This window comes from Strigops habroptila, chromosome W (genome assembly GCF_004027225.2).
Source record: "Strigops habroptila isolate Jane chromosome W, bStrHab1.2.pri, whole genome shotgun sequence".
In the NCBI taxonomy this organism is placed as follows: Eukaryota; Metazoa; Chordata; class Aves; order Psittaciformes; family Psittacidae; genus Strigops; species Strigops habroptila.
In genome coordinates this window covers 27,562,670-27,588,187 of record NC_044301.2, presented here as the reverse complement: position 1 = coordinate 27,588,187, position 25,518 = coordinate 27,562,670, and the positions used below count along the sequence as shown (strand labels likewise).

The window sequence follows — 25,518 nt, the reverse complement described above, 5'->3', positions numbered from 1 at the left end:
AGGCAGCTGTCTTGCCCAATGGGGCTGCAGTGGGTCCCCACGAGGGGGAGGAGAGGAGGTGGCTGGGCCAGTCATCTGGAGGTGCTGGGAGGTGTGTGTGTTGGCGGTAGGAACTGTTCACTTTTTTCTTTCATACGTGGTGGGTGTAGGTAAGCGCGGTTTGCGCGCGTAGCTGATGGGATGTGTTGTGTGCGTGCTGGGGGGGGGCTAAGTTGGGCCGAGGGAAGCGGAGCTGTTGATCGCGCCCCTCTCGATGCTGCGGTGACATAGTAACGTGGGAGGCCTGAGTCGCTGATAGGCCTCAGGATTTTTGTGGGCTCCCGTAGGGACAGCGCTCTTCCCTGCTGGCGGGGGGGGGGGTGGAACTGCTGTGTGGAGAAGGAGGGGGCCGGGAGTGACTCCTTAGCTAATGTAGAGTGGCTTGGCGCAACTTGTGGGCCCAAGAGGGCCCATCTGTTCTCAGGAGAAGGGCGAAAAGGGTGATCTGTGTCTCTGCAAGCAACCATCGTACCTCAGCGACCTTATTGCGGGCATGGTGGCCCAAACGATGCGGCCCCCGGAGTGGAGATGTGGTGAAGGCCGGCTGCACTGTCGGATACGTGCTAAGGCCGGGTGAATGGGTAACTGCATGGGGCGAGTTTTTGGAATTATGGTGAGCAGAGAGGAAGAAGAGGAGGGAGGGCGCTCTCAGCTTCTGCCTGTGCAGAAGCAGCCGTGCCAAACCAACTGGGGAGCGCTCTGCAGTAGGGCCTGCTTTTAGGGGCAATGGCGGAGTTCTTGTGGCGGGGCCGTTGCTCTCTGTCGGCCCCACTTGAGCTCGGGTCGGGGCCACCGAGTGCCTCCTTTGTGTCTATCTGGGTAAAGCGGGGGAAATCTGGTGACCGCGTGGTGGTTTTTCGGCTCCCAGCTCCGCCTAGCAGTGGGTAGGCGCCATTACAACAGCCGCCATTTCCCCTGGTCCCCGCCACCGCAGAGGTGGGCCTCGGCCTGCGGGGGTTATGTAACGCTGCCCCGTCCGCCTAGGGTATGAGCTGGGTTTCCGAGCGCTCTGCGGTAGCGGGCGGTGGAAGCCGTGCAAGAAATAAAGGTAAACGTGAGTCCGAGCAGACCGTGGCGCGACTTGCGCGTAGGCTGTGGAAGGGGAGGTGTCCAGGTGGAAAGGGCCGTTCGTCCCGGAGGGAGTGGGTTAGAGACGCGCCGTCATCTCCTAGCCCTCTATTCATGTCTATGGCCGTTTTATATTTTCGATGTTTTTAAAATCATTACGTTAGTCAATTTAATTCTGCAAACTCGATTTACACAACAGCGCGGTAACTGAGAGCGTCTTGTCCTATAGAATTAACTAGGTTGGAAAAGACCTTTAAGATCATAAAGTCCAACCATTACCCCAGGACTGCCAAGACCACCACTAAACCATGTCACTGAGGGCCTCGTACGTGTTTTTTGAATACTTCCAGAATCCAAGGGGGAAAATAGCATTCTTTGGCTGTTATCTGTGCAAATGATTTTTTTTTTCTTTAAGAGAATAAGGTGCAAATTTTTTTTGCTTGGATTTGTAATGTGTTTTACAAATATTCTCATGTAAACTTAAAAAAAAAATAGATCTTGAAAGAGGTACCTGTTTCACAAAATCAAAAAAGTTCAGTTGCTTTTGAGATTCTTTGTGCATGTATGCAGAGGTTATACATAACTGCAGTGTGGTATTTTAACAGAATTTTTCTAGTTTGGTTTGTGTAATTTCTTTTTGTTCATAAGTTATATTGAATGGAAGGCATGATAGAATGTCTGCTAGTGAGTTGATAAAGAACTTATAAAATTAATGCTGGTGATTATAATAATTTTACTCTAAATTGTTTAAACAATAAGCAGATTGATACAGTGTCTCTGAAAAAGGAAATTCAAGATATGTATTATATAACATTATAAAAATGGGAACTAGATAATTGTTCACATTAAATACCTGAAAATCATCAGTAAACGTGATTGCTTAAAACTAGCAAATATTTGAAAACTGAGCAAGTCCCTAGTTGTTCAAACTGTGATTGTTTATCTGTAAGTTTACAGACTTTATTGTTATTTCTTCTCTTAGTGATGTGTTTGGCCTTGTTATGTTTTCTCATTTATAAAGAAAAGCTTTGCAGCAAAAACTTGGGTCAAACCCCCATTTTTAGTTATAGCGAGAATCAGACCTGTAAGTGAACAGAGCCTGGTATATGCTGTTTTCATAGGCTTCTGAAGCAGTAGGCTGTTGGGTTTTGATCCTGCCCAGAACACTTGAGTTTTGCTCTGCAAGCATATATAAAACTGGTAAGTTCTAGAAGTGGGTATATCTTTTTGTTTTTTCCCTTCAGTGCAATGTACAGTTTACACCCCACACGCATGCCCAAAATAGGTGTACTGTCTCTTTTTTGTTCTGCAACAGGTTTTATCTGCACACCTAAGAATAAGAGGTAATGGAGACTGAACAACAGGAGGAGACCTTTACCAACACAGAGACAAATGGTAATTTATTTAAAGGGCTCGTTTATGGGGGTTGGGACACCTTTTTAAGTCTTGGTGTTTCCAGCTATTTCAGAATGCTTTAACTGTATCAAATGTTTATATTTGCAGTATTTTTGCATTTAATATTTTAATTTTTAAGTGTGCTGTATGGTTTTACATGGGTTTTGTATCACAAATACATATTTTTTTTCTTTGGGGGCATTTTAGGCATGGCATAAGTAACTCAAAGTTATAACTAAGGATTTGAAAATATTTAATAGCTAAATACTCACTGCTCATCTGGACAGTGTGGTCATGTAAAAATACTGTCAGGCATATCTATTACTGTATTCATTGCAGTCGTTTGAAGGAATGTATATATATGTGAAATATCTTTATTAGCTAAATGAATTTTTTTTTTGATGTAATTAGTGAAGAATAGTTAGGGCATTAGCATTGAGTTGATTCATGCCAATTTTGCAAAGCTATTTAAAATACTGCTTTCCTATTGTCCCACCAGTATTTCAGTACTGGACAAACTACTTTTGATCTTTCAGGCTTTAAGGTTTTCCCAATCATAAAAGAAATACCAGGTAGGTGATTCAGCACTGATTTAAACAACATTGTAAATTTTCCACTAAGTTTGCAAAATTCTCATTTCAACTGTAGTTGATAGATTTGGAATGAGTCTTCAATAGTGAATCGAAATGTAGACTGATGAAGTAAAAACCTGTTCCTGTGCTACAGATTCTCAGGGTAGATGTCAGAAGTTAGCGTTGGGCTAATAGGAGGGAATGCTTCATTAGGAATACAGTGCATTAGCTTAATATACAATTTTATTGTGCCTTAGAAAGTTAAGTATATGTTTGTGTCCATCCATCCTGTGTTTCCCCCCTCCCTCCATGGACCTGTCTACAGGCAAACGCCCTGCAGAAGATATGGAAGAAGAACAGGCCTTCAAAAGATCTCGGAATACAGATGAGATGGTTGAGTTGCGCATCTTGCTTCAAAGCAAAGTATGCTTTTTCAGTATTGCAATGTTCTTGCTCATACCATTACTTAAGACGGTGGTGACAAAGTGTATGTTGTGGTGTACATTTATAAAGAACGTGTGCTTTATTTAAAATAACTTGGGAATATTTGTAAGTCTGCGTGAATGATAGTAGTGTATTGCGATGATATTCACTAAATTTTGTCGAGGATGAGTCTTTAATGATCTATGGGACTACTTTGTTTTTTGTTTGTTTTTTTTTTTTAAAGGAGTACTAATTGAAAAAATAAAGCAATAGAAATTATAAGCCACTTTTCTTATGTTTGAGTGGAACATATTTGTTCCCAGGGGAAAGACTGTGTATTAGTCTTTAGAGAATGATCAGCTTATGATTGTAAATTAAACATGAAAGGCAAGATGAGGACTTCCTCAGGATTTTGGTAATTTTCACAGGTTTACTAAATCTATATGTATCAACAGGAGTAAATATGGGAGTAATGTTTCAGGGATTGCAATCACTTCATTGACTAGTATAAATTGTCACAGTAAAATTGCTGTTTATGAAACCTCTTTAGTGTTTCCAGTCACTACACGTTTGTACTGTCTGAAGTAACTCAGTCTTTTGTGTCAGGGCAGGGGAATGTTACCTTAACTCTGCATGGCATTTCTGATGAATAGTAAAGTTATGTAGAGTGCCGCAAAATGTTTGTGGTGGTGGTAGCATCATGTGTGAACTGCATAATGAAAGCGATAATTTTGCATGTAGTTCTTGAAATAGCCTGGTAAAGATGTAGTTTTACAATTGCCCCTCTTGAATATCTGAGTTTATTCCTGTTAATTTTAGCAACTGGTGAATAGTGATTCTTTATATTGGCTTTACATGCTTCAGACTGTGCCTACTTGAGTGGTCAGTTGGGTTACCTAGGTTTAAATCAAAAGTAGCATTTGAAATTATCAAATGTATGGAGTGTGAAAGTGAAATTTGTAAATATATTAAATAGGAAAATCCTTGACCTACATAATATGCATGGAATCCCATAAGGCATTTTTTCAGTCATACTCTAACTATGAGATAGTTTTAACGCAGGCAGAATTACCTAGAAACTTAAATTTGAAATTGAAATAATATTATTGGGTATTTTTATCTCTTTCCAAAGTTAAATGGTAAGAGCTGTTTTGACACACACACACCCCCCCCCACCCCCTACCCCCCCCCCATGGTAAAACCATGTCAGTTTATGTTTTGATTTAGTTTGAACCTTTCAAAAGCAAAACAAGCCTCACCCCTAAATGCACCTCACAAGGTAATGCTGAAATAGATGCATTGTTCTTAGTCTTCAGTTCAAATATGTAGTCTGTGCTGTATTAAAATAACGTAACTTCTGAAAACTATTTTCCAGAATGCTGGAGCAGTGATTGGAAAAGGTGGCAAAAATATTAAGGCACTTCGTACAGATGTGAGTATGTATGAGTTTGAATTAGTTTAACACCAATTCTTTCAGAGCACCACATTGAAAAATTGATTGCATACATTTCTAGAAATTGAGAAATTCAAATCTAGACAACAATAATTATAAGTCATTTATAATAATTACTTGAAGAGATAACTTTGTTTTCCATTTGTGTTGTAATTAAAACTCAGCTTAAATTATGTGGGAGGAGAGGCTTATATTAAATCTCTTTGCTTTCAAACAGAGTTTTACTAAATTACACACTTCAGATGAGTTAACATCTCTAATTAGAAATATTGGCAAAGCTTAAAATTCTTAACTGTACCATTTCCCATATGTGTGAATCAGTTATAGTACTACTGAAAACTATTGCAGGTGGCTGGTTTAACCCAGTGATAGAGGAATTCTTAAACTTCCTTTAAAAAAAAAAAAAAAAAGCAAACCTCAACAACAAAAATAATGGTCCTTTTGTTTTTACTTTAATAGCTTGGACATAAAGCACAAAGACATTCATGTTAAGGTTGAATGGTTTAATTATGGGTGTAGAACAGTAAAGAAACATTTTATTCTGTTACTCGGAAGCATTTTGAAATGGTCATGACTTATTTACCTATTCATATTTTATAGGGAGTTGACTCTTGTGATTAGACACATGTTCAGGATAAATGTTATGTATTTATAAAACTTAGCAATGCTTCTTAAATTACATTTGTTTACACTCTTGTATCATCAGCTACAATTCAGCAAATTTTTTCAAGCAAGACTCTGTTCAACATTATTTGCTAATATATCATTACAGAATCGGTTCCATCTAAGTTCACAAACTATAGTATCTAGAATTGAGGTTTAAGCTGAAATGGTCTGGAATCATACATACACTTGCTAACTTTGGCAGCTAGTGTGTTTGTTTTAAGTAAATAAATACATCGCCTAAGCCTAGATGGTTTGACTGGTCTGGAATACTAACTTTCCCAACTTGCCCAAGGTTTCAGTAATATGGATCTGAACAGTTTTTGTGTCTACATTCATGAGCCAGCCTGCTACTGAAACATCAGTATGTTAAAAAAGTAGTTTAGTCAGATAAAGTAACTCATTAATATCCATACTGTTAAGCCACAGTCAGTGTAGCAATTCTTTATTGTGTTAGTCTTCAGAATAATTTAAGCTTGTTTCGTTAACTGAGAGTAATGAGTATAGTTTATATTAAATTAAAATTTATTGCTTTTCCACCTTTTCCCTCTCCTTGTTTTTTGGCCATGTATCTCTGTTACCCATGTACTGGATCGACTTGCCCCTGCGTTGCCCACCATGACGTTGGCCCATCCGCCCCTGAACGCTAATGTGAAAACCCCGGTTGGCTATGCCCAAAAATGTGCCCATTGCCAAATGGGTACCATACTTGACAACTTCTGATTGAATGCCCATGCCCAATGCCAACATCCACGAACGTCAATGACCAATGCAGTACAATGCAAGTGTTTCAGTCCCAGACAGCAGTGGCCCCGAGCGGTATGTCCCAACAGTTTATGCATCACTGCCTGATTAGAAAGAGAGAAATGTATTTTATTACCTTTTATATAATTAAATAGTATCTCCTTATAGACAATGTATTGTTTTGAAATTGTGGTTTGTTTTTTTTTTTTTTTTTTTTTGTTTGTTTTCTGTCTTATTTTCCCCATTAAGTCTTTTTGTCACTGAACTTTTACATGAGTTGGCCACCCAAACAAACCACTAATTTTATTTCAATGGAAGGAGCACAGGTTCAGGTGTTGCATATTCGCTGCATTATAACTCAAATTGTTTCAAGAGTCTCTTGCTCTTTGTGGTCCACTTTGCTCCCCCCAATATTGTTCATAATTATTTCTGATGAAATACTATAGTTCACTTTCCTTCGCTTCTCATTTGTGTTATGTTTTTGTTTAGAGGTTGTTTTGTTCTCCCCCCCCCATTTATATTCCTTTTCTGCAGAGCCCATTAGTAATCTAATTTCCAACCAGTCTTTCAGCCTTACTCCAGATATAATGTTGACCACTTGAATATCCCCACTTTTTCTACAAGAAGGTGTGCCAGTTTTACCAATGTAATGGCAAGGGTACACTAAATTAGTGGTGGTGGAGAACATGAATATTCACTTCTACTTCCAGTTCTGCTTAGATTTCTTGCCCACTTAATTTGAGCCTTCCAAAAGCTCTCGCTTGCTCATGCTCTCTCACTCTTTCTGCAAGACCTACCTAATCTTACATTCATCATGCGTATATGTTGGGCATAAACAAAGATGCATGTGTTGTAAATCCAGTGAACAGGTTTACTTTAAATGGGGAATATTAATTGTAAATTCTTCTGTGTAGTCAATCTTGTTAGAATTTTGCATATGATTATGAATACTAAACTACTTTTCTGACACTATGGCCTCTAACAGCATCTTGAGTATAAGTGCAGATACAGAGACAATTGGAGAAATCTTGAAGAAGATTATCCCTACTTTAGAAGAGGTATGTCCCTTAGGCTTGTTTCTTCTTTAGAAGTATAAATTTAGATTTTAAAACAATTTTTTTTTTTTTTTTTTTGATGGAGATAATCTCTTCTTAGAAAATTAATATTTGGAACAGTCTCCTCCCCTTCAAAACACTTGTCTCCTAGCTTATTTAGTCTCCAGTTTGAAGTAGCTGTATTGTAATTTCCATCCTGCCTTGGCTTTTGTAAGCAAGTGTGTTGTGCTGTTTGATACCTTAAAATTTTATACAATAATAATGATAAAAGAAATAAGGAAAACTAATTGACATCACTTCATGTTGAGGCAAAGTACTTAAATAGGTGTGATTCTATCATAGCAAATACAGCATTACAGTTCAGCAACAAATTAAGTTAAACCATGGTGCTTGGAGAAAAAAAACTTAACAACACCCCCCCTCCCCCAGAATTTTGATGCTTTCAATTGTTATTTTCCCTTGACTAATATTTTATTCTTTCCTTGTATGTATCTTTCTTACAGTATCAACACTACAAAGGTAGTGACTTTGACTGTGAATTAAGGCTTCTAATTCACCAAAGTCTAGCAGGAGGAATTATTGGTGTCAAGGGTGCTAAAATCAAAGAACTCAGAGAGGTACTGTTTCCTATTCTTTTCACATTCTACTTTTATTCTATAAACAGATTAGGGTTCATAAACAGTGAGTACAAGCATCATATGTGCAATAATTCCTTCAGAACATATTTCATATACAATTTATGTGTTCTGAGATCAATCTGAGTTACTTATTACAACTTTCTTGCAAAAAGTCAGAAATAAAGTGGCTGTTGGTAATAGAGCCTAGGACTTAATAAAGCTTTTAAGCATATTAACAGTAATCTTGATAAATAAAGGATATTTTTTAAAATTAAAATGCCATTCATCACTCCTTCTGAAATGAACTGCTGAATGATGACTATATTGGTGGTGTTGGACATGGGAAATGGTTTAGTGTGGATGAACTTCCATAAACTCTAAAAATGATAATTTAATAGATGTTTGAATATTGCTATAGAAAGGTGGCATGGGGTGGGGTTTTAAGTTCTGCTTCCTCCAATACCACTGTTTACTTTGTGAAGGACTATTCCTTGTGAAGGAGTCATGTTTTGTTCTAAAAAGCTAGTGGTCTCTGAATCTAGAGTGTTAATTTCTGTCCTTTCCTGGCATTGTGTCAAAGGCAATTAAAGGTCAGTTTAGGTGTAAGCTACTATTTGTGTGGACTGAATAAGGCAAGATGACTAGACATAATCCTGGCAATGCTGCTATCTTGTATCCAAAGCATGTTTTTATGGCATATGGAGGCTTATAGAACCCATAAGCTTATAATGGATATCTGGTCCTTTTGCTAATATTTGATTTAAATGACCATGTAGATGATCCATAACTGAAAGGTTAAAAACTTTTTCATGTTCGCTAGCTTTTCATACGAACTGATGTCATTGCAGGTCTTAAAAAATATAGTATCATAAAATTAAATTTGTTGCAAGAACTAAGAAGCAGGCATTCACTTAAAATGTCTTGAAGTTTAATGGTCTGGTTTCTTTGTTTCTTTTAAAATGTTTTAGTCTTTATCTTACCTGTTTTGTTTTCATTAAGTTTATGAAATTGTGTTGAATTCCTTCTTTTGGAAGATTGGGGTTTTTTTTCTTCTCTTCAACAGAACACTCAGACCACCATTAAGCTCTTCCAAGAGTGTTGTCCTCATTCCACTGATAGAGTGGTGCTTATTGGTGGAAAACCTGATAGAGTTGTGGAATGTATAAAGATTATCTTGGATCTTATCTCTGAGGTAATGTGTCTTAAATTTATTCTTTCATTGGTATTCATGAAAGTCGGGATTATTAGCATGAAAAATTATATCTTTCCATTTATATTTTGAATTCAGTGCCTCCTCTTCAGTAACAAAATAAGTGTTAGACTATTATCACCCTTGAAATTATTCCTGTTTCCTAGAATTGGGGTGTAGCTTATGAGAGATGGAAGCCATTTTTGGTACCAGTGGACTGCTAGTCATGCTTTACATATAAGTAAAACGAAGAAATTTTAAATTGGGGAGGAAGTGAGACAAATGTATGTGCCACCCATCAGTAACATCTATGCCTGCCTTGTCAACATTGAGGAATCATAGAATAGTGAGGGTTGGAAAGGACCTGAAGACCATCTAGTTCCAACCCCCCTGCCATGGGCAGGGATGCCTCACCCTAGACCATGTCACCCAAGGCTCTGTCCAACCTGGCCTTGAACACTGCCAGGGATGGAACATTGACAACTTCCTTCGGCAACCTGTTCCAGTGCTTCACCACCCTCACTGTAAAGAACTTCTTTATATCTAACCTAAACTTCCCCTGTTTAAGTTTGAACCCATTACCCCTTGTTCTGTCACTACAGTCCCTAATGAAGAGTCCCTCTCCAGCATCCTTGTCAGACCTCTTCAGATACTGGAAGGCTGCTATGAGGTTTCCATGCAGCCTTCTCTTCTCCAGGCTGAACAGCCCCAACTTTCTCAGCCTCTCTTCATACAGGAGATGCTCCAGCCCTCTTATCATCCTTGTGGCACTCCTCTGGACTTGCTCCAATAGCTCCATGTCCTTTTTATGTTGAGGACACCAGAACTGTACACAGTACTCCAAGTGAGGTCTCACGAGAGCAGAGTAGAGGGGCAGGATCACCTCCTTTGACCTGCTGGTCACGCTTCTTTTGATGCAGCCCAGGATAATGTTGGCTTTCTGGGCTGCGAGTGCATACTGCTGGCTCATGTTAAGTTTCTCATCAACCAACACCCCCAAGTGCTTCTCCGCAGGGCTGCCCTGAATCTCTTCTCCGCCCAACCTGTAGCTGTGCCTGGGATTGCCCTGACCCAGGTGTAGGACCTTGCACTTGGCTTGGTTAAACTTCATGAGGTTGGCCTTGGCCCACCTCACAAGCATGTCAAGGTCCCTCTGGATGGCATCCCTTCCCTCCAGCATATCAAATGGACCACATAACTTAGTGTTGTTGGCAAACTTGCCGAGGGTGTGCTCAGTCCCAATGTCCATGTCAACAAAGATGTTGAACAAGATCGGTCCCAACACTGACCCGAGGGACACCACTCGTTACTGGTCTCCAACTGGACATTGAGCCATTGACCACAACTCTTTGCACGTGGCCATCCAGCCAATTCTTTATCCACCGAGTGGTCCATCAATCAAATTGATGTCTCTTTAATTTAGAGACAAGGATGTTGTGGGGGACAATGTCGAACGCTTTGCACAATCCAGGTAGATGACATCAACTGCTCTGCCCCTATCCATCAGTTCTGTAGCCCCATCATAGAAGGCAACCAAATTGGTCAGGCAGGATTTCCCCTTAGTGAAGCCATGTTGGCTGTCACCAACCACCTCGTTGTTTTTCATGTGCCTTAGCATGCTTTTCAGGAGAAAGCGCTCCAAGATTTTGCCAGGCACAGAGGTGAGACTGACTGGTCTGTAGTTCCCCGGGTCTTCCACCTTCCCCTTCTTGAAAATGGGGCGTTATATTACCCTTCTTCCAGTCATCAGGAACTTCACCTGACTGCCATGATTTTTCAAATATGATGGACAGTGGTTTAGCAACTTCATTCACCAGCTCCTTCAGGACCCGTGGATGGATTTCATCAGGTCCCATGGACTTGTGCACGTTCAGGTTCTTAAGATGGTCTCGAACCTGATCCTCTCCTACAGTGGGCCAAAGGTCTTCATTCTCCCAGTCCCTGCATCTGCCTTCCAAGACTTGAGTGGTGTGGTCAGAGCACTTGCCAGTGAAGACTGAGGTAAAGAAGTCATTGAGAACCTCAGTCTTGTCTAATTCCAGGGTAGCCAGCTCTGATAGCCTCTGGAGAGAGCCCCCATTATCCCCACTCTGTCTTTTTTTTGCTTCATGCCTATAGAATCCTTTCCTGTTATCTTTCACATCCCTTGCCAGATTTAATTCTATCTGGGCGTTACCTTTCCTGACCTGGTCCCTAGCTTCTTGGACAACATCCCTGTATTCTTCCCAGGCTGCCTGTCCTCGCTTCCACCTTTTATAAGCTGCTTTTCTCCCTCTAAGTTTCCTGAGCAGCTCTTTATCCATCCATGGAGATCTCCTGGCCCTCCTGCCGTATTTCCTTCTTGTCGGGATGCAACACTCCTGAGCTTGGAGCAGGTGATCCTTGAATATCAACCAGCAGTCTTGGGCCCCCCTGCCCTCTAGGGCTTTGTCCCATGCAACCTTACTAAGCAGGTTCCCGAAGAGGCCGAAGTCTGTTCTCCTTAAGTCCAGGGCAGCGAGCTTGCTGCGTGCCTTTCTCACTGCGCTGAGGATCTCGAACTCGACTATCTCATGATTGCTATAGCCAAGGCTTCACTGGAGCATCACTTTCCCAACCAGCCCTTCCCTGTTGGTGAGCACGAGGTCAAGCATGGCACCTCTCCTTGTCAGCTCTTCTATTATTTGCAAGAGGAAGTTGTCTTCCACACAGTCGAGGAACTTCCTGTATTGCTTGTGCTGGTCCGTACCGTCCCTCCAACAGATATCAGGATGGTTGAAGTCCCCCATGAGGACAAGGGCCTGCGAGCGTGAGGCTACTCTTATCTGTCTATAGAGCGCTTCATCCACAGAGTCCTCTTGATCAGGCAGCCTGTAACAGATCCCCACAGTCATGTCCCCCATCGCTGTTTTCCCTTTGACACTGATCCACAAGCTTTCTCTTGACTCATCACCTGTCCCCAGACAGAGTTCCATACTTTCCAGCCTATCACTGACATAAATAGCTACTCCCCCTCCCCATCTGCCTGGACTGTCTTTTCTAAAGAGCCTGTAACCTTCCATTCCAACATGTTTCTGTGATGCCAGTGATATCATATCCCTGTAGCCATGCACGCATCTCTAATTCGTCTTGTTTATTCCCCGTGCTACGGGCGTTTGTATAGAGGCATCTGAGTAGAGTTCCAAATGAAGCAGACTCATTGGCTGGAGCAGCTGAAATATCTCTGCATTGCTCCAAGCATTTATTACAGGTGCTGGCAACTGACTGGGAGTGTTGGGATGGAAGGTTATAGGCTCACTCCCCCAACACATCTAGTTTAAAGCTTTCCTGACCGGCCTGGCAAGCCTCTTACCAAAACAGCTCTTCCCCTTCTTTGTCAGACCAGCTCCACCAGCCTCCAGTAGACCTGGCCTCCCAAATTGAGTCCCATGTTCTAAATAACCAAACCCCTGACCATGGCACCACCCTTCTAACCATTTATTAACCTGTCAAATCCACCTGGCCTTTTTAAGGTCCTCCCCTTTAACCTGGAGGATTGATGAAAAACTGTCTGAGCCCCAGAGCCCCTAACCATCTCTCCCAGGGTCTGTAGTCCTTCTTAATGTTCTCCAGGCTACTGCTATCTATATCTCTAGCACCCACATGGACCACTGGAAGTGGGAAACAGTCAGCGGGACTTACAAGATCAGGCAGCCCCTCAGCAACATCCCTGATCTGAGCCCCTGGCAGGCAACACGCCTCCCTTGAGACTGGGTCAGGCTGACAGATGGGTGCCTCTGTACCTTTCATAGTAGAGTCACCTACTACTATGACCAGCTGCTTTCTCCTGAAAGCACTAGTAGTAATCCTCTTTACTGGTGCATCATCCGGTTGTTCATTTGGTGCAGTGGGTGTTTCCTCATCAGCTCCCTGCAGAACTGCAAAGCAGTTCTGGGTGGGGATGTCAGATTTTGGAGGAAGCCCCTTGCTTTTAATTGTTCTCTTCCTCCTTTTTTTGTTGGTGGGTTTTTTTTTTTTGGGTGTTGTTTTTTTTTTTTTTTTTTTTAATAGCTCCCGGCTTCCTGGATTAGTGCTCTCCTTTTCTGTATGTGCTATGATGGACGCTTGTGGCCCCTGCACAGTTTGGGCCTGGGGCAAGCAGTCCAGCCCCCTCTCAGCTTCCCTGACATCTTTTAGCTTATTGACAGTCTCCTGCAGTTCAGCCACCTGCTGCAGGACTACCTCCACCAGGGTGCGCTGAGTGCAGCCCTGCCCATTGTGCACCCTTGCCTCAAGAGATCAGTTTGGAACATATAAATTCATATAAATTTAATATAGTAATTTAATGTAATTTTAACAGTCAGTGCTAACTGGGGGGACTGGTGTTGTTGGTTTTGGGTTTTTTTGTGTGTGTGTCTTAGTCTCCAATTAAAGGACGGGCCCAGCCTTATGATCCCAATTTCTATGATGAAACATATGACTATGGTGGCTTCACAATGATGTTTGATGATAGAAGGGGACGTCCAGTAGGCTTTCCAATGCGTGGAAGAGGAGGCTTTGATCGAATGCCTCCTGGTCGTGGTGGACGACCTATGCCTCCATCAAGAAGAGATTATGATGATATGAGCCCTCGTAGAGGACCTCCACCACCTCCACCAGGTCATGGTGGCAGAGGTGGCAGCAGAGCTCGTAATCTTCCTCTTCCTCCTCCACCACCTCCTCGTGGCGGGTAAGTTGTTGCATAAATGCATTGTACAAAACTCAAGTTGAGTAAAATTTGCTGAATTGTGTTCATGTTGCCAGGACTTGTTTCACATTCCATGTTGGTAGTGATTATGCAGGATTGAGTGTATACTGCACCAGAGAATTTGAGAAAGTATTTGAATTCAGTTATTTCTGCAGTGTAACAGTCCATCAGGACTGTAGTGAGTAGTTTTGTAACTTTATTTTATGTTATTCAGAACTTGGCTAAAGCATTCAGAAATTTATAGTTGTGTGCAAATCATGAAAATTTGAGTTGGAATATATAAACTAGTTTATAACTTGAGTCATGTGCTGCTGCTTTTTCTCATTTTAGAGATCTTATGTCTTATGACCGAAGGGGTAGACCTGGAGACCGTTACGATGGAATGGTAGGAGTTAAAATTCATATTGTTTTGTTTAGTTAAATACAGTCAGCACTTCAAATAGCTGAGGAAACTGTTCTTGAATACATACATTTTAAGTGTGGGGCATGTATGCTTCTGATAAACTTTGATACCGCCAAAACGTTTTGGCCATACAAATGGTTCTTCCAAGATGATGACTGTTTGGGGTGTAAAGGGTATTTGGTATGTGATCTGCTGTGTAGGTTTGGTTTGTGGGTGTGGGGAGTTTTTTTATTTGTTTTTTGTTTCTGGGTTTTTTTTGTTTTTGTTTTCTTTTTTGTGGTTTTTTGGTGTTTTTTTTGTTTGTTTGTTTCTGGGTTTTTTTTGTTGGGGTTTGGGTTTTGGTTGTGGGTTTTTTCTTGGCTGGTTCTCCCTAACTGCTATCAACAATGGAATAAAAGCTGGTGGAGCACAGTCCCTGCAGGTTTTATTACATGGACCTTCTTTTAAACTTTTTCTTTTTAATTGGGATGACAGAAATAGGAGTTGGGAGGCTTTTCAGATCAAGCAAGCATGTCAAAACAATGTTTTCCAACAGATGTTAGCAGAATTGAGAGAACATGAATAATATCTATAAAGAGCTCTAGCTAGTCTGGCAGATGATTACTTTTTCAAATCATTTCTTGTCTTTATGCCAATTTCTATGTCTGCAAAAAAAAATCTACTGTAATTCAAAATGTTATGGAGCCAAGGCCACTGATAAGTTGATTTTTAAATGAAATTAGGTACATTCAACCACGTTGGGGGGTTAGGAGAATTAAAAAAGGCTTAAGGATACTCTTGCATGTTGTACTCTGAAATGTGACTTCCTGGTAGTCATGTACTGTTGTATCCTCTTTCCTGGGAAGAGAAATCATAGGCATCTGGGAGGTAAATCTTTGATTAACAATATTTCTCCTCTGGTTCTGTTTGGTACATTCCTTAAGATGACAGGTTAGGTGGGTTTGGGGTTTTTTTGGTTTTGTTGGGTTTTTTGGGTTTTTTTTGTTTGTTTGTTGGTGGGTTTTTTGTTGGTTTTTTGTTTGTTTATTTTTCATTTGTTTAAATGAATGGAATAGGAAGAAGTCGAGAGGAGATATGAAATGGGCTACCTAAATGAGATTTACACACTGCCTCCTTCTGGGAGGAAGAGGCAGTTGCTTCCAGTAATACATACTGGAAGTACATGTTACAAGAATGTCAAAATTGGGGCACCAGAAGCCTAGTGGAAATATTGAAAGACACTTAAAATTGCTAAAAATTAACAAAAAAGCCCTATTCCCCCCCCCCAAAAAAAACACAAACAAAAAAACCTAACAAAAAAAAACAAAAACAAAAAAAACCAAAAAAAACCCACAACCAACAAACACCACCAAAAACACCAAGATGCCTATGCTACTCTGGATCTTAAGAAACTAGAAGAGTTATGTACTGTACCTCTAAGATCCTTTATTTGTATTATGTTTTCAGAGCTCAGTTTTTGTGTTTTCAAATTTGCAGCTGGTAAAACCAGTGTCAGTATATAAACAGAACAGCCTGCCCTTTGGTTTTTGGTTGAATGGAATCTTTAGCTTGGGAAATAGTGTGTTCTAGTTCTGTTCCATTTAATTTAAAATAGAAAATCTATTTGAACTCTATTTAGTCTGACTTTGAACAGGTCGAACTTTGCGTTCTTGACATGAGTTTCTACAAATAAGTGGGAGTTATCTCTGTTCATTTTCCATACAGCTTTTGCTGCTTTATGCACAAGTTTCATAGGCTGTCTACAATGAGGCACAGACAAATTGTACTTAATTTCTAGTTCTAGCTGGCCATAATCCCAGTATCCTTAACTGTATAAGCAGATGCTAAGTCTTTCCATGGATTGAGAGGCTGAAGCTGGAAGTATCATGCCAGAAATATAAGGTGGTCTTGCTACTATGCATTTCATATAGAAACCATTCTCTAGCAAAACATTTAAACTTGGAGTAAACTGGCATTGTTGTGGTTTGTAAAGTAATGCATGGGAAATGCTACTTTCAGAGAGCAGGATTGACATTTTACATAAATCTATTAAAAGGCAAGAATAGATTCTCTTTTCAGACCGAAATCTTGGAGTTGTTGAATCTACGGAAATCCTAATTTTCTGCTGATTCCCTTCTCTGCTAAAGGTGGAAAAGTTCAGTAGTTCAAGACTTGTAAGATAGTGAACTAAGACTGGATGGTGAAACTTGAATTTTCTGAGATGTGACAATACTGACAGCCTTAATTCTAAGATGGGAGGGGAAAAAAATATTTTTATATATATATATATATAAAAATCTCTATTCTGAGGCATTTTACTGATGGACATACATGCATTGTTTCTCTTATTACAGAGGTATATATTTTAGGCTGTAATTACTCCAAATCTAATGGCTATTTTGATAGCTGAGAAAGCATGAATGTGTTTGCACTATTTCTTTAACACTCCTATCCCCATGGGTGCTTTAGATATGCAAATACACAAAAGCATACCAAAGCGGAGAAGCGCATATAAAGCCATTTAATCCCCCCCCTTTTTTAATGGTCAGTTCCTTTGCTTTCAAAGTATCTTTAAATTTGAGTTAATTGAGAACTAAATCAGAATGTCTGTTTAAAAATAGTGTATGTTCAGAAATCTAATCTGGTTTTGCTTGTTCAAATGATTCCTATTTCTAGATATTTCTTAACATCATATATGATTCTATGTGTGTATACACATGTCTGTATAAGCACTTCAGTAAAGGTACATGCGCTAAAAATATTAAAAGTACTTCATGTTTAAGACATTAAGGAGCATGTAAAAAAAAAATCAGTGAAGATGTTTGACACATCTTATTTATCTGTATAAATACTAAAAGAAATAAACAAAATTTCACTCTTCTGGGCCAGTCCCTTTAAAAGAAGGGAAAGTTACAATAAGGAATTTGCCATCAGTTAATATTGCATGCGTATTCTTTCTAGATATAAAAGTCAATAAATTCTTATCAGTACTATGTGCTTTGTCTTATCCAGTCAGTGTTTCATTTGGTTTCTATTTCACTTCCTTTGGTTACCAGTAGTAGCTAGCACAAATGAGTCTGTAGATAAGAAAATTCTGTTATGTATCTTAAAATACTAGGTGCAGGATAATTTAGGAACTTTTTAAATGAGCATTTATATTTTAATGTGCTATTAATGTGCTATTCATGTTGTGTTGCATGTTTTAACCCAGCAAAGGCTTTTGCCTTAATAGTAATTTAAAGTAAATTAAAAACTAGTTAATTTTCAAATATAATTAGGCAGTAGTAGATTGTTAGTTTAGCTAGTGGCTTATATGAGGTATATGGAAATAATAAAATGAGAAGCCATGTCCTTCCTGCTTGACCTGCTGTTGACATAGATATATCAATGACAATTACTTGTTTTATTAAATTCCTTTTCTGGTGTGTGGGTTTTTTTGTTTGTTTTTGTTTGGTTTGGGGGTTTGTTTGTTTTGTGGGGTTTTTTCTTGTGGTTGGTTTTTTTGTTTGTTTGGGGTTTTTTTGGTTGGTTGGTTTGGGTTTTTTTTTATTGTTTTTTTTTTTTTTAATGCATGAGAGAAAGAGAAGGTTTTGGTATCTGAGAGTAGCATCTTTTAGTATATAGTAGTTTTAGTACTCAGAAGTGTTTAAAAAACAAACTGCTCAACCTTTGTTCTCCCCTTAGCTGTCTGATGCTCTTTGTAAGAGGAAAATCTTTTTACACCACAGAAACAAGGAAGAAAGATATGACCAGTTAGAGTTCCCTTGCAGTGAAAGTAAAAGGGAGTGAATCTTGTAACTAGTCTATATCATGTACTTTTGAGTCTTTGTAGTATTTTAAGTAGTGCAGGAAAATGTATCTCTATATTGGTATGTGTTTCCTTGCCAAGTTAGCTATAAGCCTCCATGACATGGACTTAATTTAGATTTATTTCCTCTTTTCCTCCTATTATGTTGTATCTGGAAGATGATGCAGTGTCATGTGGATGCCTGCGATGACATGCAGCCACCAGAGTTGGTGAGTGTGCTCATGCTTTTATTTGACTGGTTTAATAGTTGATTTTTGAGAAAAATCATTTTAATTGGTTAAGTGATAACTGGAATTTCTTGAGATTGAATGTAGTCAGTGGCATCTTGCACCTATTGAAAAATCCTTGAAGCTGTTCTCCTAACTCATGTTATTGGCAGTTTATGTCCTGAACAGTGAATCCTATGCAGGTAGCTAATGTTCCACAATGGAAGTATGCAGCAGCACAGCCAAGAGAAGTTTTTCTGTTGTATTGCCTCTTTCAAACAAGGAATATTAAAAAAAAAATCTTATAGTTGTAGATAAACTATTATGTGTTACCTATCTAAATATTTGAAAGTATTCCATTTGATTTGTGTTTATCAGACTTCTTAATCTTAATGGTTTCAGGAAGGAAAGTTCAAAGGGTGTCAGCAAGTGTTCATGCCATCTAGAAGATGGCAAAGTGCTGCCAAATATTAAATGTTAGTTCCTAGCTTACATGACCACTGCAGTTATAATTACTCATTTGCTGTCTTGTAGTCTGGGGAGGAGAATCAACAGAAAAGGTCAAGAAAAGGATTGCTCACTGAAACAAGTTAGCCTGAAAAAGGATTTCCCTGTGCAAAATATCAGCAGAAATAGGCAGAAGAGTATGTGTGTGGAATATGCAGCTCTGATCAACCTCTGAATTAAGTTCTAAGCAGTGTCCTTCATTATTTTGTATTTTGCACTCCACTATGAGCTCTATTATGTTGTATTATGGTCTGTATTGCTAAGCAACATGATTACACAATATGGGTTGCTTAGAAACCAGATGATCAGCTGAACAATTTTTTTCTGAATAGCTATCATTTTGATGCGGTTTCAAAAAGCTAGCAGGTAGTTTTTTGGACAAAGTTGTTGCATTGCAACATCTGCAAACAAGTAATTCACACAAATTCCTATATTTCAGTGATATAAGTTGAATTCTAGAGAAGTGTGCACATCTATTCTCTGCTTCTACAGGAAGATATTAAAACAGGTGTTTGTGTATTTAGAAGGCACTGGATGAAATTAAGTACTTGATATCAAGTGCCAGTCTACAAATCCTGAACATAAAACACTCAGGAGTGCTGCATTGCAGTGATTTGAATTTGGTATGTGGTATTTTAGCAGAATAGCTGTAATTAGTGTCATAGAATAGTATGGGTTAGAAGGGACCTTCAAAGGTCATCTAGTCCAACCCCCCTGCAATGAGCAGGGACACCTTCAACTAGATCAGGTTGCCCAGAACCACATCCAGCCTGGCCTTGAATGTCTCCAGGGATGGTGCATCCACCACCTCTCTGGGCAGCCTGGGCCAGTGTTCTACCACCCTCCTTGTAAAAAATTTCTTCCTTGCGTCTAGCCTGAATCTCCCCTCTTTTGGTTTAAAACCATTGCCCCTCGTCTTATCGCAACAGGCCCTGCTAAAAAGTCTGTCCCCATCTTTCTTACAGGCCCCTTTTAAGTACTGAAAGGCTGCAATAAGGTCTCCCTGGAGTTTTCTCCAGGCTGAACAACCCTAACTCTCTCAGCTGTTCCTCATAGGAGAGGTGCTCCATCCCTCTGATTGTTTTTGTGGCCCTCCTCTGGATCCTCTCCAACATGTCCATATCTTTACTGTACTGAGGACTCCAGAGCTGGACGTAGTACTCCAGGTGGGGTCTCACTAGAGCATAGTAGACGGGCAGAATCACCTCACTTGATCTGCTGGCCACACTTCTTTGGATGCAGCCCAAGATATGATTTGCCTTCCGGGCTGCAAGCACGCATTGCCAGCTCATGTCCAATCTTTCATCCACCAGTACCCCTAAGTCAGGGATACTGTCAATCCCTTCATCCCCCAGCCTGTATTGATACCAGGGGTTGCCCCGACACAGGTGCAGGACCCTGCATTTGGCCTCTTTGAGCCTCATGAGGTTTCCATGGGCCCAGTTCTTGAGCTTGTCCAAGTCCCTCTAGATGACATCCCGTCCCTTGGACATGTCAACTGCATCACTCAGCTTGGTGTCATCTGCAAGCTTGCTGATGGTGTACTCAATCCCACTATGTCGTTGAAGATATTAAAGAGTACTGGTCCCAATGCAGACCCCTGAGGGCCGCCACTTGTCATTGGTGTCCATCCAGACATTGAGCCATTAGCTACTACCTTCTGGATGCAACCATCCAGCCAATTCCTCATCCACTGAACAGTCCACCCATCAAATCCATCTCTCTCCAGTTTAGAGAGAAGGATGTTGTGGGGGGACTGTGTCAAAGGCTTTACAGAAGTCCAGATAGACAACATCCATAGCCCTTCCTTTGTCCACTGATGTAGTTACTCCATCATAGAAGGCCACTAGGTTGGTCAGGCAGGACTTGCCCTTGGTGAAGCCATGCTGGCCATCTCAAATCACCTCCCTGTCCACTATGTGCCTTAGCATGGCTCCTAGGAGGATCTGTTCCATGATCTTCCCAGGCACAGAGGTGAGGCTGACAGGTCAGTAGTTCCTGGGGTCCTCCTTTCTAGCCTTTTTAAAAATGGGTGTGATGTTGCCATTTTTCCAGTCACCAGGGACCTCACCTGACTGCCATGACTTCTCAAATATCATGGAGAGTGGCTTGGCAACTGCATCAGCCAATTCCCTCAGCACTCTGGGATGGATCTCATCAGGTCCCATAGATTTGTGTATGTTCAGGTTCCTCAAATGGTCACAAACCTGATCTTCACTTACAGTGGGAGGGACTTTGCTCCTCCAGTTCCCACCTTGCAGTTCATCCACTCGAGAGGTGTGGGGAGAGAGCCTGCCAGTGAAGACTGAGGCAGAAATGTTGAGTACCTCAGCCGCCTTGTCCATTGTTACCAGTTTACCAGTCTTGCTCATTGGGGGGGGGGGGCACACTTTCTTTGACCTTCTTCTGGTTGACATACCCATAGAAGCTCTTTTTGTTGTTCTTTGCATCCCTTGCCAAGATCAGCTCCAGCTGTGCCTTGACCTTCCTGACCTCATCTCTGCACAACCAGGCAGTGTCCCTATACTCTTCCCAGGATACCTGTCCCTGCTTCTGCTGCCTGTGCATTTCCTTCTTGCCCTTTTGTTTGATCAGCAGCTCTTGACTCGGCCATGCCAGCCTCTTGCCTTCTTTACTCAATTTCTTACACCGGGGAATTGCGAGCTCTTGTGCTTTGTGGAAAACGTCCTTGAAGATCTGCTATGTCTGTTCTGCTCCCTTCTCCCTGAGGGCAGTTTCCCCGGGGGTCCTATTGACTAACTTCTTGAAGAGCTGGAAGTTGTCTTTCCTAAAATTCAAGGTCCTGGCTATTCTTTGACTGTCTCACCTTCCTCAGGACTGCAAACTCCATGAGTGCATGATCACGGCAGCCTAGGCTGCTTCCAGTCTTGATGTCACCAATTAGTTCACTTGCATTGGTGACCATCAGGTGCACTCTCTCATCCCCCCTGGTAGGGCTGTCTATTACCTGGTTTAAGAAGCTATCCTCAGTGCACTCCAGGAGTCTCTTGGATTGACTACAGCTCACTTTTCCAGCAGGTGTCAGGGTGGTTGAAGTCCCCTAGCAGGACAAGAGCCTGAGAGTGCAATGCCTCCTATAGCTGGAGTAAGAAGGCTTCATCAATAGTCTCCCTCTGATTGGGCAGCCTGTAATAGACACCAACCACAAGGTCCCCTTTGTTGCCTTGATCTCTGATTCTTACCCATAAGCTTTCAACCTGCTTGTAGCTATTCTTCAGAGACAACTCTTCATGCTCTGTCCATCTCTTGATGTAGAGGGCAACCCCTCCACCCTTCCTTCCTTGCCTATCCCTTCCGAACAGCCTGTAGCCATTGATAGCCACACACCCACCAAGTTTCAGTAATGGCCAGCAGGTTGTAGCTTTCTAGCTTAATGGTGGCTTCCAACTCCCTGTTTGTTTCCCATGCTGCATGCATTGGTGTAGAGGCACTTCAGCTGGGCTGCCGGCCTCATCTCCTTAGAGGAGTACCTCTTGATTCCTCTGAAGTGTTTCACTGGTGTTTCCCTGTTGGCTCCTATTTCCTCAGGTGCCCCTTCCTTATCTCTGTGAGACTTCAGGTGTGCTCCAGTGTGACCAACATGTCTCGGAGCCACTGGCTGAAGGTCCTCAGTAGCACCCCGCCCCTCTAACCTTGGTATCTCATGCCACAGCTTGTCATGGTCAAGCTTGATATTGCCCCCCCCCATCATGTCTAGTTTAAAGCTCTGTCAATGAGCCCCACTAGCTCATGAGCAAAGACCCTCTTCCTCCTTTGAAAAAGGCGAATCATATCTGACATCAGCAATCCTGGTGCCACATAGGCCATCCCATTATCAAAAAAAAACCCAACAAAATTGTGGCAGTGACACCACTGATGGAGCCATGTATTAATGGACTGGGTCCATCTATTTCTTCTAATGTCATGGTCCATGACTGGAAGGAGAGAGGAGAAAATAACCTGTCATGATTGTCCCTTCTAAGATACAAAACATTGTAGCATAGTCTGAATGGAGAGACCAATTATGAAGCTATTAGGGTTTACTCTGTTTTTCCTCAAGATGTAGATAGAGTAGGAGGGTTGACAGTTACCAGGTAAACATCTTGTCCCAAATTGAGACTTTAATTTCTACTCAGCTGTATAGGTAGTAGTAATAAGGCTGAGCTCTGATCTTTTGATTTGAATGTCAGTTTAGTCCAAAAGTCAGGAATAGATCTGCATTAAGAGCTGTTTACCAGCTGAATTGATAAGGTTGCTTGGTAAACTGGTATGTCTCGATCTTGATGACTTATTCTTAGAGGTTTTAACAGAACAAGCTAAGAGGTTGTCATTGGAGATTCCTTACTTCCTTCCCCCCCCCTTGTTCTTGGTCTGCCCTGTTCCACAGTTCACAGTTTGCCTTTAATAAGGTTGTGGGCTAGGATTTTTGCATAAAATAGGCTCAAAGTTAATATTATGATACTTGAGATGAAAATATGTTAATGATCATGGCTATTTGCTATTTAAGGGTTTTCTTTCTCTTTTTCTTATAGTTTGAGGGTGGCTCTGGATATGGTAAGTTTTTATAGAGAATTTTGACACGCATTTCATTTAGTTAGTAAGAGGCTTGATGCATACGTTTAAATCAGACTATTCTTACACAGGGGGCCGTGGTTCATATGGAGACCTTGGTGGACCCATCATCACAACACAAGTAACGATTCCCAAAGATGTAAGTGCAGCTGACTTGCTTTCCACTTGTGTATAAATAAATAGAATGTCACAGCCTTTTCTCAGGCTATGTAAGTAAATCAAAAGCATTTGGGATGTTCAAGTGCTTTTAATGTACAGCAAGTGTTTCTAAATCACCAAAAGATTATTCTTAAAGATGCTTGTTTTGTCTTCACTTTAGAGATGCACTGAACTTTTTTTTTTCTTCATTATTCAATAATAGAGATGGTTTACATAACTTGTTTTTACAAATAAGCATCTGGTTCTTCCAACTCTATCCCGCCTGTGTTTATATAATAAACATTACAGAGGATGTTTTGAGGCTGTAAGAAGAAGCTTTCATTGTAACTTTTTAAATCGATGGAAGTTACTTGAACAGTATTGTGTTTCTGCAGAGAAAGTTCTATCAAGAAATTAATGCTTTGTTTTCTCCCCTAGTTGGCAGGATCTATTATTGGAAAGGGAGGCCAGCGAATCAAGCAAATACGTCATGAGTCAGGAGCTTCAATCAAAATTGATGAACCACTAGAAGGCTCAGAAGACCGAATAATAACGATTACAGGAACACAGGACCAGATACAAAATGCTCAGTATTTACTGCAGAACAGGCAAGTTGAAGCTTAACACTATTCTTACTGTCAATTTTAAACTGACTTTCCTACTACTACGTTCTAAAGCTGTTCTTCTCTGCAATATAGTTTTTAGAAGGCAGGATTTAAGTAACTATTGAACCTAACTTCTCAGGGGTAGTATTGCCTTGAGTCTTCTCTTTTCTCTGTTCTAACTAAAATGAAGTTTCCCTCAATACTAATCTTGATGGAAATCACTTTAACCTAGCCGTCCTCTCATTTCTCTGGTGAAAATTTCTTTAATAAAAAAAAAAAAAAAAGTAATAAATTACATAGAACCTGTAGAAAATTTAGAAGATTTCAGTGGACGTTGGTCTAGTTCTGTGTGGAAGACTAGTGATTTTGTTGTTTTTACATAACTTAACTGACAACAAATTACAGTCTGCCATATGGCACAGACCATGCCTCTACAGGACAAGTTGAAATCAATTTGTGCTGTTATGCAGCTTTCATACCTTGCTGGCATTGCTTTCTCTTCTGACAAATATTAACAGTTTTGGACTTAGTTTGCTTAGTTTTGCTTTAATAACATGTTGGCTATCGTAGCATTTGTTAATGTTTAACTTGAATGTTTGCCTTTTGGTTACTAATATTTAAATATGCTTAAAATAATTATATGCCTGTAATTATTAGCCATTAATTTTTTTTACTTTTAAATATATTGGGAATTTGTAGTTTAAGAATGCCATTGTGAATATTGATGCAAGATGTATGGTCAATCATTCTAATACATGCTTTTTTTTCTTTTTCTTTTATAGTGTGAAGCAGTATGCAGATGTTGAAGGATTCTAATGCAAGATTATTTTTTCTTTTTTATAGTGTGAAGCAGTATTCTGGAAAGTTTTTCTAAGACTAGTGAAGATCTGAAGGAGTCCTGCACCCTTTTTTTTTTTTTTTTTCTTAAAAAAAAATTTTTTTTCCCCTCTCTTAAATACCTTCTTCTGTTTAAAAAGCCAACATTCCTCTGCTTCATATATGTTCTGCATTTGAGATGTAGTGGAATCTGCTGTTCACCAGATGTAATATTTTAATTCATTACAAATATTTGAGGGAGGGAGGGAAAGGCCACAAAAGACTAGCGCTGAGATTTTGAAACAGCAGCAGAGAGTGGATTTTATTTTTGTTCGTTGGTGGTGGTAAATTATAATGGGTTTTCTGTAACTATTGTGAAGGCCCCGCTTTATGTACATTGGGTTGGGTTGTTGGGGTGGTTGTGTTGTTTTTGTTGTTTGGTTTTTTTGTGTTGTTTTTTTTTTTTTTTTGTTTGTTTTTTTTTTTTGTTTTTGTTTGGGGTGGTGTGGGGGTGTGGTGTTGGTTATTTGTGTGTGTTTGGGTTTTTTGGGGTTGTTTGGT

The 25,518-nt window shown here is 40.4% G+C and overlaps 1 protein-coding gene across 7 annotated transcripts; it reads left to right on the top strand.

Moving 5' to 3' along the window:
- Window positions 1-25,137, top strand: LOC115619134 (heterogeneous nuclear ribonucleoprotein K-like). 7 transcript variants are annotated; one of them, XM_030511185.1, is made up of 16 exons: window positions 424-1,087; window positions 2,229-2,307; window positions 2,423-2,502; window positions 3,400-3,497; window positions 4,873-4,929; window positions 6,389-6,432; window positions 7,343-7,415; window positions 7,916-8,029; window positions 9,093-9,221; window positions 13,598-13,905; window positions 14,254-14,308; window positions 18,272-18,322; window positions 23,359-23,380; window positions 23,470-23,537; window positions 23,975-24,144; window positions 24,924-25,137. In XM_030511185.1, the coding sequence occupies exons 3-16, from the start codon at window positions 2,454-2,456 to the stop codon at window positions 24,955-24,957; spliced, it is 1,272 nt and encodes a 423-aa protein (XP_030367045.1). In that variant the 5' UTR covers window positions 424-1,087; window positions 2,229-2,307; window positions 2,423-2,453; the 3' UTR covers window positions 24,958-25,137. The 7 variants fall into 7 exon arrangements, with proteins under 7 accessions (XP_030367043.1, XP_030367046.1, XP_030367045.1 ...); XM_030511184.1 differs by having other exon boundaries at window positions 427-1,087; window positions 23,455-23,537; window positions 24,985-25,137; XM_030511181.1 differs by having other exon boundaries at window positions 428-1,087; window positions 23,455-23,537.
- Window positions 25,138-25,518: the final 381 nt, after the last annotated feature.

What these genes read in the sequence shown, in the direction of transcription:
- LOC115619134 (XM_030511183.1), top strand. Translation starts at nt 2,454, where the DNA reads ATGGAGACTGAACAACAGGAGGAGACCTTTACCAACACAGAGACAAAT. An exon ending in TTAAGGCACTTCGTACAGAT is followed by an intron (nt 4,930 to 6,388) that starts GTGAGTATGTAT and finishes TGACCAATGCAG; the next exon opens with TACAATGCAAGTGTTTCAGT. An exon ending in GACAGCAGTGGCCCCGAGCG is followed by an intron (nt 6,433 to 7,342) that starts GTATGTCCCAAC and finishes GGCCTCTAACAG; the next exon opens with CATCTTGAGTATAAGTGCAG.